The sequence below is a fragment of the Protomyctophum bolini genome (assembly GCF_963924005.1).
Source record: "Protomyctophum bolini genome assembly, chromosome: 3".
NCBI lineage: Eukaryota > Metazoa > Chordata > Actinopteri > Myctophiformes > Myctophidae > Protomyctophum > Protomyctophum bolini.
This window is the reverse complement of record NC_137864.1, coordinates 20,198,289-20,214,711: the sequence shown is the minus strand read 5'-3', so window position 1 is coordinate 20,214,711 and position 16,423 is coordinate 20,198,289. Positions and strand designations below refer to the sequence as shown.

Below are 16,423 nucleotides of genomic sequence, written 5' to 3'. Positions count from 1 at the left end.
CACAGACAGGCAGGCACGCAGGCAGGGCAGGTAAGGCAGGCAGGCACACAGACAGGCAGGCACGCAGGCAGGGCAGGTAAGACAGACACGCAGGCAGGCAGGCACGCAGGCAGGCAGGCAGACAGACAGACAGACAGACAGACAGGGCCCAGATAACATCTCCACCTGAACATGATGCGTGAAGGAAGGGAATTGACACACACTATATGCACACACACACACACGACCTGGCCCCCTTCCCGTCTCTTCTCACACACAATTACCGTCACCCGTCCGCGGCTAACAGCCACGAGCTTACCTGACTGACTGACCGACCCGCCGTAAGCCATCTGTGCACCAATTTAGCCATTTGCGCTAAGTGGTGGAGAGAAAGGTTTGCGTTAGCCCTGAGCCCCCTTAATCCTCCTCCTCGGCCAGCAGAGACCATGGGTGGTCACCCACCCACCCACCGCAGCTGCAGTGGGGGGGGGGGGGGGCATGGCAGTGGGAGGTGGTCCAGAGAGGCATGCATGAATGACGGACAGCTTGTTTTTTTTATTGTGCAAGAGCCACTTGTCAGTCAGTGCCTCGACATGCCATCTCCAGGCAGCTAATCACCAAATGATCACACATCCATCCATCCATGTACAGTATGTGAATTGTGAAACATACGCATGTATACAATATGCACGTGTACTGTACATACGCACAAGCCCACACTTGCACACACACACACACACACACACACACACACACACACACACACACACTATACCCCCCCCCCCCCCCCCCTTGCACTTCCAGTAATTCCAGTAAATTAGCGGCAGTAAATGGGGCAGCTGACGCCTGTGTGTGTGCGCGCGCATGTGTGTGTGTGTGCGTGCAGTCCGGGCCTATATGGTTCGTTGTTCCCCAGTGGACACCTGACACGACCCCAACGACCCTCGGACCTGCGCAACAACCTGCACAGTGGCACGCCGTTGGGGGGGGGGGGGGGGGGTGTAACTATGTGACCTCGGTGCTGTGAAAACACTGGTACTTACTGGTACCCATTCATTCACATACCGCTCGGCCTCCTCCCGCTCCACTTCACACACTGGAACTGCTGTGTTGTGAGGGAAAACATGGTGCTGGTGGAAAGGTGACATTTACACCATTTACACCGTGAGTGAGTGAGTACGTGTAAGGTGTGTGTGTGTGTGTGTGTGTGTGTGTGTGTGTGTGTGTGTGTGTGTGTGTGTGTGTGTGTGTGTGTGTGTGTGTGTGTGTGTGTGTGTGTGTGTGTGTGTGTGTGTGTGTGTGTGTGTGTGTGTGTGTGTGTGTGTGTGTGTGTTTATGCATGCGAAAGAGAGAGTAAAAGAGGGAGACTTTACAGCTCATTGAGAGAAATAAACCGTGTGGAGCAGCAATGGTTCCCAGCAGTGGAGTTAAATATTCTGTGTGTCTATGTACACAGTCAAATCCCCAGTCTTAATTTAACTGAGTGTATACGTGTACGGACATGTAAAAGGGTCCATTTGGTTAATAGAAGGACTATGGATTTTACGCTGTAAAGCCACGTAGACACCCCCCCCCCCCTTCCCCTTATATTCATTATACCTGATTTCACAGCCTTGTTTCTGGGAGTGAAGGGGGGGCTTTTAAATACTAATACTTAACTGGAACCAGGAAACTAATTATTGACATATGTTTAAATTTGACATGTAACACACATGGTTGTAGTTTTACACAAGCTGTAGGACAGTGGTTCCAAAAGTGGGGTCCTTGAGGGAGTTCCAGGGGGTGCCCAGCTAAATGATAATTAGGAACCAAATGGACCCTTATTATGGGTCTGTATAACTACAAATGGAACCAAATGGACCCGTTGCATGGACCCTAACGGGTCCATTTGGTTCCATTTGTACACTCTCAGAGTTACATTAACATTGATGATAAATTGGGGTCGCAGATATAGAAATGCCATTAAATGGGGGACCGTATAGCCTAATTCAGGTCAAACCTGGGGGTCCTTGAAATTAAACTGTTTGAGGATCACTGCTAGAGCTGTTTATGGGGGGGGGGGGGGGGTCCTTGGCGTATATTTCGAATGGGGGTCCTTGACATTAAAAGTATTGAGATGTACAGCAGACCCTGTGTCCGTGACAAAGTCAAATAAAGCATGTGGTTCTTAAATTTGACCGCCGCAGGATTAATTAATCTATTTATCGCACATTGCCAAGGTTTTATCGAGCGCAACCCTTATTTTGAAGAGCCAAATATCCGTAACCGGATGTTACAATGACAAAATGCTGTGTGTGGTGTCTTGACCGGTTGTTGTTGTTCTCTCGGTCGGTGGTGAAAAAACCCGACCGATCACAGCACCTTCTGTCGGCCGTTGAAAAACCTTGTTTTCCACCAGAAACGACTGTTGACTGTTATACTGTTATCGATCGGATCAAAACATGGATTAAAAAATGGAAAACGTAGGCTAGACAATTCATTTAATCCTACGGTTACTACGGTTCTGGCAGGCTCCGTGTTAAACCTCCAAATAAGGACTTACTATTGGTCCGACTGTCATTAGACCTCAAACCCTAACCTAACACTAACCGCAACCACGGAGCAGCACATGTCCCACCGTTGTTCCTGCATGTCGGTCCGTTGGTGTGTCTAATCTGCATATAGGGCTGTCACGATTACACTTACATTTTACACTAAAACAGCTCTCAAAGTCACTCTTTTAGTACGTAAACAAACACAAACAAAGTTGATTCAGACAATATAGACTAGAGCATCACCAAAACTATTTTTTTCATTAAAATGTTAACTTCCTGTTGATTTTACTATTTGAATATCTGGATCCGGCTCCACGGATCCAGTCCGCGTTTTCTTCCTAATAAAATTGACAAATCAACAGGAATTTAACATTTTCTTGAACAAATAAAACCACATGATTTTTGGTGATGCTCTATTGTCTGTATCAACTTTGTTTGTGTTTGTTCACGTACTAAAAGAGTGACTGAGTGCTGTTTCAGCGTACAATGTAAGTCAATGAGGGGCATATTTTGAATTATCAATTTCTAATCACTGGAGCAATTATTTTTTATTTCTTGTCCACACGTTACATCATGGCAAGGTAACTACACAACCCAAACCTCAAAAAAGTGGTGACGATTATAATGATTTCATTATGTGTGGGGTTTTTTTTACATTGAACATTGGAATGTTACAATTAGTATTTCTGTTTTCCTTTTAGGATTCGTAATCACAGATATGCTCAGATATGACAAATAACTTTAATTTACAAAGAAAGCACTGACACATTTAACAATTTGTTTTATACTTTTTTCTTTCCAAATAAATAATAGCGGAAATAGTTGATCTACAAGCTTACAAGATGTCACTTTGTGACATCGTGTAAGCTTGTAGATCAACTATTTCCCCAAATAACATTTATTCATGATTGTTCAACCTGCATGAAAGTCAAGTCAAAGTTCAAATAAGGTGGATCTCATCATTCCGTGTGTTACACCGTACGCACGCACGCACAAACACAGACAGACACACACACACAGACACACACACAGACACACACAAACAAACACAGACACACACAGACAGTAGACACACACAGACACACACACACACACACACACACACACACACACAAACACACACAGACACACACAGACAGTAGACACACACAGGGCAACGCGGTGAGGAGGACACTGAAAAAGCAAAGCTAATGTTACTGGAGATCAACAGCTGTAACAGCGTGGCGTATATAAATCTATCTCTGATTTCAGCCCATGTTGTTGTTCAGTCCGCGCTGGTGATTTAGTAATGGCCGCTGTGGTGGGTGCTCCCCGGAGTCTGTTTTTGGGGTCATTATTGGGCAATAAATTCTTAAATGCTATTTGTTCGTTGGAGGCAAGCAATGTTGGCCTCCGTGTGTATATGTGTGTGTGTGTGTGTGTGTGTGTGTGTGTGTGTGTGTGGTATATACGTCTGTAACGTGAGCCGTGAAAGTGATAAAGTTCTGGCCTGCATGCTTGCCCACACATTATGCACGCACACACACACACACACACACACACAGTCACACACACACACACACACACACACACACACACACAGTCACACACACACACACACACACACACAGTCACACACACACACGCGCGTGTGCGGACACACCGTACAGTACACAGGAGACCTGCTATGGAGGCCATGCGGTATTTAGATAAGGCCTAGTGGAAGTATGTGTGTACACACGGCCGGCTCAGCCTTGTGGTGTAAGAGCAGAGACAGACTGATTGGTACCAAGACAACACTTTATTATCCAGGCAGCATCAGCCAGCGTATAGAACAACAACAACAACCGATAGGTACAGTATGAGAGTCATGATTGTATTGGCTCTGTGTGTGTTTATCCGTGTACCGCTGCTGCTCATCATCAGAAAACCTTTTGACCCATTTATAACCTGTGTTTCTATGTCAGTGGTTCTCAAACCTTTTCATGTCAAGTCCCCCAAATATTATATGTAATTGGCCGCCGATCCTCCATCTAGAAATATGTTGTTCCAGGACCCCCCCCCCCCCTCAGATGCAATGATTTGACGTAAAAACGTCATGAGCTTGTATTTGTAATTGCTGTAATTGTTCCGTGAAAGCTCCAAGGTTCCAAGAATTTTGAACAGAACCAGTTCCTGAAGTTCTTTTGGTGGAAAAGGCCTCATTTCCAACACTTACTCACAGAGGCCTCTGTGAGTTAAGTGCCAATGAGTGAACAGATTTTAAATTGACCACAGCATGGGACCTGCTTAAATACTGCACTTGTAAAGACCTGGGAGGAAAGAGAAATGATTTAAGATGTATAGGTTATATAAAAGAGGCAGTGATAGGTCTATAAATAACCTATTCTTTTGCTTAAAGAAGTTGGTCTATTCCCTCTTCATGTATCTATCCATGGTCTAATCTAGCCTGTTCATCATCATGTATCTATTCCCTGTCTATTCTGGGCCACTATGGATTAAACCAGGTCAGGATTTAGAGATTGGGAATGGAACCTGGGGTTAAAAGTCAGACAGCAAGAAAGACCTTTGCATTCCAACTGACCACTACACTCTGCACGCACGCACGCACGCACACACACACACACACACACACACACACACCACACACACACACACACACACACACACACACACACACACACACACACACATACACACACATGTCTATATGAATTGATACAACAGCATTTTCGGAAATCCATATAGCAGGACCAAAGATGGAGATGTGAGAGTTTTCTATAAATGTCTGCAGATTTTTGCCTCCGTGAGCCTTTTGTGTCAACATTGGTTCATTAAACTGAACCAGCTAATAATGTGATATTTGTTCACACGTCTCTGGGGTTCGTTATCTTATATGGCTGTTATGGATTTAGACATTTGCACACTGGGAAACTATGTGAATGGTCCCGGCCGGTTCTCCTGCTTTCTGTGCGCACACGTGTGTGTGTGTGTGTGTGTATGTGGGTGCGTGCGCGCTTGGCAGCCTATAGGCCCTATAGGGCATGTATACACACAGATATAGTGTGTATACAGGGTTCCAACAACGTGGGATGCCCAAAAAGGAGGACAAAAATATTGTGGTGTCTCCCTCCGCTATCATTGGCAGCCGTCATATATGGCGGAGACGCTGTTACTTATACCCATAGAGTACTGAGTGACGTGTGTGTGTGTGTGTGTGTGTGTGTGTGTGTGTGTGTGTGTGTGTGTGTGTGTGTGTGTGTGTGTGTGTGTGTGTGTGTGTGTGTGTGTGTGTGTGTGTGTGTGTGTGTGTGTGTGTGTGTGTGTGTGTGTGTGCGCGTGCATGCGTGCATGCGCTCATTGTGCTGATATAGGCAAGGGTTTAGTTGCGTCACATTCTTTAGATCAACTGAAGTCTGGACACACACACACACACACACAGTCACACACACACACACACACAGTCACACACACACACACACACACACACACACACACACACACACAGTCACACACACACACACACACACACACACACACACAGGGTAGCTGAGTCATTCTCTCTCTATTGTAATGATACATAATGCAATAAATAACAACGTTGCTGCATTTTCATGTGTCACGATGACGTTAAAGTGAAAATAGCCAATCCACAGGTTCAGTTGTGAATATGACATTTTCCACTATTTATTAATTTCTTATTTTATATAATAATACAAATGTAACGGTTTTGGACGTACAAGGTGACATACTGTACAGCGACATCGTCAAATGTGTATGGTTTCTCCAGTGCATTCCATAACCATATTAACTCATTTGAAAGTTGGAACAGCACATGCAGTACAAATGGAATTTACTAGCTTAAATCTGTTAGTCACCTTAACACCCTGAGCGCAGGACCAAGTTCTCCGCCCTTTCAATTAGTAACACCCAGCGCCCAGGACGGAGTTTGATCAAAAGGACGGATATAATTGATATCAAACCGATCGCTCCACAGGCTGTGAGCGTCTGTTGTGCAACGGTGGGACGTCATCGAAAATGTTCCCCCCCGTTTAGCCGACGAGACCGAAAATCTTATAACGTTAATAACTCTTGATCTAAATCATAACATCTAATTCTAAGGAAAGGCCATGTGTTAGACGGCCTACTGCGGTCCCGTCGCTAGTCCTGGTAGAATTAATCATGCCTCCCGTTGTTGTCGATCGCCTCCAGAGTGTTTTGGCTACATCTAGCTACTTCAGCCACATATAACATCCGGTCCGTCTGTAAAAGTGCTCCGCTGCTATAAATGACTGGGCGCTATGATTTAATGGATTAAATAAACCTGGGCGTTCGGGGTGTTAATGTAGGATGACTCTAAACAATTGAGCATTTCACTCATCATCTCTATTCTCTCTCTCCTTGCAGGGCAACTCCACCTTTGCTGACAAAGAAAAAGCAGGTAAGTTCTGATTGTTGTTTTTATTTTTTAATACATTTTGTATTGGGTGGTGAGAGTCGGATAAGCCAAAGTGGGATGCGATGCGATTGTTTTGGGGATTTTTTTTCCAACGGTGTGCATTTTGTCTGCACTGCAGCACGTGTTAGTCTAATATTATACGTAGAATCCATTTTCTTCTACATAATGTGATAGCAGCAGTACAAGCCTGCATGGTATTCAGAGTATATTGCTTGATGGAGTCAGTAACGGTGTAGCCTGGCCCAGCCTGGGGAGAGCAACGAACAGACTATAGCCTGGCCCAGCCTGGGGAGAGCAACGAACAGACTAGCCTGGCACTGTTTATTAGGGGTCCTTGATGGTGTTTGAGAAGCACTGCAGTATAGTATAGCCCTCTCCAGGTTTTAGACTTGGGTGGCTCAGCGGTATTAGAGTGGCCGGATGTTCCAACCCGGAGTTAGTGTCCAAGTGTCCTTAAGCAAGACTCTGAACCCCCAATTGCTCCTGATTGATTGATTGATTGATTGATTGATCAAAGTATTTATTAACAGATTGGAGAATTACAGTACATTTCAGTGAGAGAGAGAGAGGGTTGTACGAGTGGAGGAATGGGGTCTTGATAAGAAGAGAGAGAGAGAGAGAGAGAGAGAGAGAGAGAGGGGTGTACGAGTGGAGGAATGGGGTCTTGATAAGAAGCCAACCCACTGAAGGACTGATCTGGTGAATCAACAAACACGTGGTCTCTCCGAGATAAGAGACAGATTGGATCACTGTATCTCCTTCCATATTACATGCACGCACGCACGCACAGACACACACACACACACACACACACACACACACGTTTTTGCTCGTAAGCGTCCTTATGAATAGCATGGGTTAAAGTTGTCAGTTGCCACGACTCATTCCAGGCATTTGGACTCCATACAAGCCAGCATTGTCTTCTTTGAAAGCATGTCACGCAAACAAAAATAACAGACTACAAGCTCACAACACGTCGCAGGCTTGCAGCACGACGTGTTGTGAGCTTGTAGATCTGCTATTTGTTATTATTAGAAGTGGTCAAACTGGTGATAGAATACGTGCTCAGAATCGACTAAAGTTAGACTAACGCTGAAACATTTCAGATGCCTAAAAAACGTGACTAAATTCGATTGTATTAAAAAAAAGACTGTGACTGAAGCTCAATTGAAATTCTCAGTCCCCAAAAAAATGGACAGTAATCTGTAGTGACTGCTCCGTCCCGGTCGGCTCCGGCCTCTTGACCGGCAGTCTGCCGGGTTTTAAAAAAAAGCCCCGGGGTCGTCTCGTCTGTCCGGAAGCTATACGGCTGCATGGGGCAGACCCACTTTCAGACGGCCAGCAGGGGGGCAGTGTTCATTAAATACCCCCCTCCCTCCCCGTGTTCTAAACAATACCAGAGAGGTGGTGGTTGGACGGTTGGGGAGGAGGCTGTCATATTTGACCCCCTGCCGGCCGCCTCGAAGCCTGCTGGAGGGAGGGAGGTCCATATCGCCCCCGCTCTCTCTCTCTCTCTCTCTCTCTTGCGTTCTCTCTAATTACCGCTGTGTGTGTGTGTGTGTGTGTGTGTGTGTGTGTGTGTGTGTGTGTGTGTGTGTGTGTGTGTGTGTGTGTGTGTGTGTGTGTGTTTGTGTGTGCGACTGTGCATATGTGCGTGCCTGCGTGCGTGCGCATTTAGCATTTTGGTAATAGCCTCTATGCTTAAAGCTTGCAAAAAATGTCCAGCACCTATACATCAAAGAAGTCTAAAGTCTTGGTAATTTGTCTTCATTTTAAACAAGTCCCAACTTCCTGTAAGCACGTTACGCAACCGCCACGTCTTGGTCTGTGTGATGGAACCCAGGGCTGCCTTCGGGGGCGTGGGCACTGTGCGGGGGCTTGGTCTGTGTGATGGAACCCAGGGCTGCCTTCGGGGGCGTGGGCACTGTGCGGGGGCTTGGTCTGTGTGATGGAACCCAGGGCTGCCTTCGGGGGCGTGGGCACTGTGCGGGGGCTTGGTTGGGGACGGGTGTTTCAGTTTTTTGGGGCGGGTGGATGGGGGGGCGGGGGGGACTTTTTTAGCGGGTTACACAAAGCCCCACACTGTTCATTGAGACACTTCAAAGACCCCCCTCTTGTATCTCCTACCATTTAAGCCCCCTCCGGCCGGGAGTGACACATTTGTGACACAGTAGTTCCATCACATGGCGTGCCCTGGAGTCTGTCTGCTGTCTGCTGCCTGCTGGCTGGCTGCTCTGTGCCATGAAAGGCGCTTCATTCATGGTTCATTTTTACTATCTCTGCGACGACAGAAGCACCTCTATAGTGTTCCAACGCCAAGTCTCTCCCTCCGAAGCAGCCGGAACTCTTAACGGCATGACTGTTGATGACATATACTGTATAGCTCCCTCCAGGGTTGTAGAGAGCTTTACCTTTGTTGTTTTACTGAGTGGTCAGTGTCACGCCTTCCTGGACACAAAGAGGGAGGTGTCCAGTGTCCACATAATAACTGACCAGCCGTTCTGTGTGTGGTTACGGGGCTGACTCCTGTAGGGCTTTAGGAAGTGTTCAAAAAGCCAGTGTGCAGGAATGTCTGGAGAAATGACTCGACACTATAGCTAGGTTACTATTTTTTCTGATGCAATTGTGAACAAAATAGCCAAGTAAGATAAGATACATATCCATTGGCCAATCAAACGGTTCACTGCAGCTCAACAGTCAGTGTGAAGGGGGGTGGTCAGGAGATGTTTATGAACCATGCGTTTAAAGGCTTGAAGGGAGGGCCGTGGTAGGCCCTCCCACCTGTCCCTCAGAGAGGCAGGGCTGTGATAGGCCCTCCCGCCTGTCCCTCAGAGAGGCAGGGCTGTGATAGGCCCTCCCGCCTGTCCCTCAGAGAGGCAGGGCTGTGATAGGCCCTCCCGCCTGTCCCTCAGAGAGGCAGGGCCATGGTAGGCCCTCCTGCCTGTCTGCTCCTCTGCCCGCCCGCCCTCCCATTGGTCCCTCCTATGCCCAGCTTTGTGGGTCTGTGTGTGCCAATCACAAACATCGGCTTGTGATTGGCTTATCACCCCAATAGCGATGATTTTATTGGCTGAGCAAAGTTATACGCATTGAAGATAAAAGTGAAGGCAGAGAAGTGAAGACGCCTAAAAGCGATTGGCCGGGATTGACATTGGTGACGATTTGATTGGCTGAGCAGCACGGAATGTGATGTATGATGATGTATGATGATAAGAGCGCCCCTCACTTCACACAGGTGTGATTTTGAACATAGGAGGACACAACAGAAGCAGTCCCAGTTTGAGTAGGACCTTTAGTCACAGAAAGACATTGTATTAGACGGTGCCTCAGTATATACACAGCGGGTGGCATTGCTCAAACATCTCTGATGCAGATTGCAGACCCTCACATTATCTGTCCCCCCCCCCCCCCCCCCCCCCTCCTATATTGGGTTCTCGCTATAGGAAAGTCTTGAGTGATGCTATCTCTGCCTTCCTCTTGATGCTTGTCGCTTTGATGTGGGATCTCACTCTTGTGACGGCGGTGAGCATTCCTCCCCCATCTCCCCCCTACTCCTGCAGTTCCCGAATGAACAATGGAGCCATTGGTTGGAAGCCCCCCTACCTCTCCACTCTCTCCTTGCACCTGATGGGGCTGGGCTGGGTGTGTTCATTCAAGGATAGGTGCTTGTGGACTGGAGGGCTGCTTGGGGAGGCCATGAAAGCACCCTCTTGTCAACAAGAGTGCTTCACCGTGTCGGCACCGTGACCTGGCACAACACGGCCAGAGGTTTCTCCAAAGCCCATATCCTCCATTGTCCTCCTCCAGTTCTGTACCAGTTTGTTATGGGGTGGTTGGGGGGTCGGGGGGTCCATACGAGAAGTCTTTCCGTTCAGATTTGTCGACGTTTTAATGAATGACGTGTACATGACAACACATTTCAGCGATTGACTATTCGCAGATTAACAGTTATTGACTTGAGGCACTCTAAACTCCACGATCACCGCTAGTAGATCTAATCTGTCCAGATTCAGAACACTTATAGAACGGTGACGGCTCTGACCGGTCCGAGGCTGAGTCATGAGGTGGCAGACTGGAGTCCCATTAACCCCCCCCCCCCCCCCCCCCCCCCCCCCCCCATACAATGATAACATCTGTAGTTGGAGGCGTATACCACCACCATGTCGGTAAAGCTCTCCTGATCCAAATATAACCCTATAGGTATAGCGGGATTATTATATAAACAGAACACAATGACTGGCGTTCACACATACCAGGGGAGGTCTGAAAGACTGACTGACCTTTCACCTGGATTGATAGCCCCCCCCCCCCCCCCCCAGCCCCATAGCAGGCGTTACGTCACACCGTCTGTCTGTACGTGTGTGACAGAAGGTGGAGGAGAAGGAAACGGGACAGGAAATGGTTTGGTACTGAAATGGGGGTTTCAGTCCTCCAGTCCTGACACTGCAGGAGTTCCTGGTGTTCACATGATATTTTGTCTGACTGGCCGCCGTCATTGTCATTCTCTCTTTTCTTTCATTTTCTCTTTGCTCACCATCCCAGACTTCTTGGAATTCCAGCAACAAAACTCATAACTGTGTTACTGTTACTCAGATGGACAATGATGCATGGATTTCAGAAATTACGTCATAGCTAGCACAGCTAAGTCTGTGGATTGTTAATGTTTGTCCCGGAGCCTAATTATACATTTCCCATCCCAGCATCCACCCCCCCCTTCCCCTGATTTACCAAATAATATCTGATCCCAGAATGACCCCAATGACCCATATTTACTCAGAATATTGACCCCTGGGGAACCCATATTTAGTCCAAATATTGACCCCTGGGGAACCCATATTTAGTCCAAATATTTACCCCTGGGGAACCCATATTTGGTCAGAATATTGACCCCTGGGGAACCCATATTTGGTCAGAATATTGACCCCTGGGGAACCCATATTTGGTCAGAATATTGACCCCTGGGGAACCCATATTTGGTCACAATATTGACCCCTGGGGAACCCATATTTGGTCAGAATATTGACCCCTGGGGAACCCATATTTGGTCACAATATTGACCCCTGGGGAAGCCCATATCAGAGTATTGCACAACAGACAACCTGGCTGTGAGTTTCCCAGACAGTGTGTTGCTCACCCTAACCCTGAAAACAATGGGGCTCTGTAAAGGCCACATGACATGTGTGTTCTGGTAAAAACCCACCTGGACTCATTTACCAAATAGGGTGTGTAATCTGTACTTGGTCATCTTACTGTATATTTTATTACCAGTAAGACGCGCAAACGCGGGAAGCGAACGCAGCTCGTACATATTCACCATGACTCATGCGTTCGTGTGTCTGTGCCCATTGTGCCCATATATGGAGCTGAGTGATTTGTTTGTGATTGATGCAACACACTCCATATTTGGACGTAGCTCCATATATGGGCACAAAGGGGGGACACACGCACACACAGACATGATCTGCTAGGTCTCATAGTAAGTGCTCACTGCGTTCGCAAATATCCAGCTATTAGTGTAGATTTCCGTCCTATACAAGCATTCCAATTGACAAATTAATGGAGAATTTTACGTCATAGTGTCTGAGCAAATAGGCATAGTGTCTATTTTAAATCATGATTATGTACGATGGTAATTTATACGTTTGACAGTTTCATTCGCCAAAAATGTACACGTATTTAGCTCTAAATGGTCTCTTACTCCTTTTTCTTTTAGTTTTAGTTTACCCTGTAGGTGGTTGCTACTGTTAAGTAACTTGAAAAATAACCATAAAATCGATACATTATCATGATAATATCATGTATCGTGATATAATACAGCTTGAAAAGATATTGTGATATTATATTTGTCCATATCACCCCTACAAATGTGACCCACCGTGAATGGGAGATAGTTATTAGATTATTATTCATTTTTGTGTTTTCATGTCATATGAAAGCAGGGAATCATAGCTTCAAATGTACATATTGGTTGTCCAGTTTGATAGAGTTTTATAGAGTAATTTGTCTTGCTGTAAATAGCGAGTTGAGAAAACAGGCTTGAAAGGTTCACTTCTGTGGACTCTGTGAAGAGTCTGCCTGTGCTATTAACTCATTTTGGATACAAAATAAATAAATTCAGTTTTTCTCCTCCTGGAGGTTGCACAATGACAGTCAAATCTGGTCACAAATGCGTTATAATTCCAACATGAGGACTCACTAAGCCATACTACCTTTTCCTCTGTCTCTATCCACCCTGTGGCTACATGCCCCTCTTCTAATCTAGACTATCCTTCCATCCTTTAGTGGTTCCTTTGACAGATGTAATGAAGTTCCCTCAGCCTGCAGACAAGTCAATAATGGCCCTGTGCTCTGTGTGACTGGTGTTAGTTGTTCTGCTTGCTTGTTCCCTTTCTCTTGACTTTGATTGACTTCACCCCCGTCCCTCCCAAACACAGCACAGGAGTAAACCGTGTTTGTGCAAGGCCACATTCCTGGCCTGTCGGTCAGCCCAGCTCTATAGCCCTGACACTTCCCTCTTTACCTTCCCCTCCCTCTCCCCTTCCCATCTGACACACTTTCTCCCAGGGTCGTTCCTGTACTGTACTGTACTGTACTGTACTGTACTGTACTGTACTGTACTGTACTGTACTGTACTGTACTGTACTGTACTGTACTGTACTGTACTGTACTGTACTGTACTGTACTGTTGGTGGAGTTCATTCAATGTATGTTTCACACTCCAACCCGGGTATTAGTTGCTAGTACGAGGCCAACACTCTCCCTTGAAACAAATAGACTACAGTAGTTACATTTTTATTTGTTAATGTGTCCCACATTTTATTCAGGCTCTGTCTTGAATAACATTAAATATTATATATTATATTCAAATATATGATGTATTATGATCTTATATTGAACAGTAATGGAGCCATGTCCTGACCTGATGATGAGGGGTGTCCTCTTAGCCCTTCCTCTTCATTTAAAAATACATTTTCTCCAAGAAGAATTGGAGAAAATGTGGTAGACATATAATGTAGTATAAACAGCACCACCAACATACTACCTACAACATACCTACCTGTACAGTATATGTCTACATTCCATTTTGTGGGTCAAATGTCTGTCTGTCTGTCTGTCTTGTCTGTCTGTCTGTCTGTCTTGTCTGTCTGTCTGTCTGTCTGTCTGTCTGTCTGTCTGTCTGTCTGTCTGTCTGTCTGTCTGTCTGGAGAAGTGATTCTTTATCCATCTCAGTAACACAGCGGGTGTCAGTATGTGGTATTCAGCGTGGAACAGGAAACCGCCGCACGGAGGGGAATTTACAACAGGAAGTGAACTGGGCAGACTCCCAGCCCAGGCAGAGCTGCGTACTCCGACAAAAGCCCCTCCTGTACTGAGGAGGAGGAGGCTATTTAGGACGAGGAGGAGGAGGAGGCTTTGAGGAGGAGGAGGAGGAGGCTATTTAGGAGGAGGAGGATATTTAGGAGGAGGAGGGGGAGCAGGCTTTGAGGAGGAGGAGGAGCAGGCTTTGAGGAGGAAGAGGAGGAGGAGGAGGCTATTTAGGAGGAGGAGGATATTTAGGAGGAGGAGGGGGAGCAGGCTTTGAGGAGGAGGAGGAGCAGGCTTTGAGGAGGAACAGGAGGAGGAGGAGGAGGAGGCTATTTAGGAGGAGGAGGATATTTAGGAGGAGGAGGGGGAGCAGGCTTTGAGGAGGAGGAGCAGGCTTTGAGGAGGAAGAGGAGGAGGAGGCTTTTTAGGAGGAGGAGGAGGAGGAGGAGCAGGCTTTGAGGAGGAAGAGGAGGAGGAGGAGGCTATTTAGGAGGAGGAGCAGGCTTTGAGGAGGAGGAGGAGGAGGAAGAGGGGGAAGAGGAGGAGGCACGGGTCGGCTTTGTTAGTCCAGTTACCGCACACTTCAGCAGACGGCTGTTTGAGCACATAATTCACCAATTATTATTGTACAGTGTGTATATATAGGCCAGTGGTGGAAGAAGTACTCAAAGTTTTCCTTCAAGTAAAACTATCAATACTGCAATATACAGTAGAAATATACAATTAAAAGTCCGGAATTCAACATGTTCCCCCTCTAATTCACACTGCCTGGTTTTCTATGGTTTGTTTCTAGGTATGGTTTATGTCCTCTCACTAGAACCCCGTTCTCACACCAGTGTTGGCTGCAAATTTTGATTTTAGTTTTAGTCACATTTTAGTCACCTGGAATGTTTTAGTGTTAGACTAAATGTCATAAGATTTTAGTCTACTAAATCTACAGTTGATGCCGTCGTAATGACTTGATTGTAATGATTTTACACTTGCTGAAAATAGCCGATCTGCTATTTTCAGCATGCAAAAATGTAAAATGACTCATACTGGATCTCTTGTCCACTAGTCCCTTTCCTTGCATCTTAGTCTAGTTTTTAGCTGTATTGCCAATACTTTTAGTTTCAGTCATCATAGCTTAGTTTTCATGTAGTTTCCATTTAGTTTTCGTCAGTGAAAAAAGGTATAGTCGACGAAAACGTTTCATCTTATAGTTTTAGTCGCCGAAAACAACACTGCCCTGTAGTAAGGTTCTTTCTCACACACCTACGGCTGTCCGTTTAGGTCCAACCTTTGTAACAACTCTCACATATATTTCAGCGAAAAGTGAGAGGGTTTTTCTGCGTGAAGTACCCTCATTATGTCACGCGGGTTTTCCTCCCTTTAATTAATGGTCTAATTGACTGCAGGGGTTGGGTTCAGGCCTCTCTGTCTCACCCTGCAGGCCCCCTGCATGGCCTCCAGTCACATCTGATCCCAGCTACAGCCCCACCACCAGTCTTCATTCCTTTTGCGGCGGAGTTGTTGTAAATCTCCCCGAGGTTATAGAGGCGCAGTGGGATCCCCCCCCCCCCCCCCCCCGTGGCCTAATGAATCTGTCCCGCCTCAGCGGGTTCCGTCACTCCCTGCTCCGGTTAACAGCTACAGGTGTCAGGAAGAGGGGGAGGAGGGTTCGTGCGGAGGATGCCGGGGCGGCCTAAAAAATCTGTTGTCCGAACCACTTAAAAGAAGGAGCGCTTCGCTCAAACGGACACACGTGTAACATGTGCTTTCACGCATGTGTGAACAGTGAACACACAAGATGGTGGTAGAGTTTGAGTTTGTGTGAGCAATGTGTGCGTGCATGATGTTCTGAAATAGTACAGAATTGTGTGGGAATATATTAACACAATCTGTGCCGGGATTCCTTCAAAATAGGAGCTCTGGGGTGCCGGAACGACAAGCCCGCTTTTACTCTGAAACCCACGACCCGGAAACAATCCGCAAAAAAAAGTTTGCTTTACATTGCTAGCTTACATTGCTATCGTTTTAATTTATACGATATATTTATAGCGTTCATATTTTGCGGGAGAGACAGATGAGAGCAGAAATGAAGCGCTAGTATATCTATCAGTTCAAAACCACAGAGAGCGCCCTGGATTAGGAGAGACGAGTCATTTTTAGGCCCACGTTTACACGT

At 46.5% G+C, this 16,423-nt stretch overlaps 1 protein-coding gene across 2 annotated transcripts in view; it reads left to right on the top strand.

Moving 5' to 3' along the window:
- The window catches only part of dlc1 (DLC1 Rho GTPase activating protein), a 151,712-nt gene that overhangs the window by 49,298 nt on the left and 85,991 nt on the right, over window positions 1-16,423 (top strand). For both annotated transcript variants that reach the window (XM_080760405.1, XM_080760404.1), the window contains exon 5: window positions 6,900-6,933. In XM_080760405.1, coding sequence (XP_080616531.1) covers window positions 6,900-6,933 — 34 coding nt within the window. The remainder of the gene's footprint in view (window positions 1-6,899; window positions 6,934-16,423) is intronic.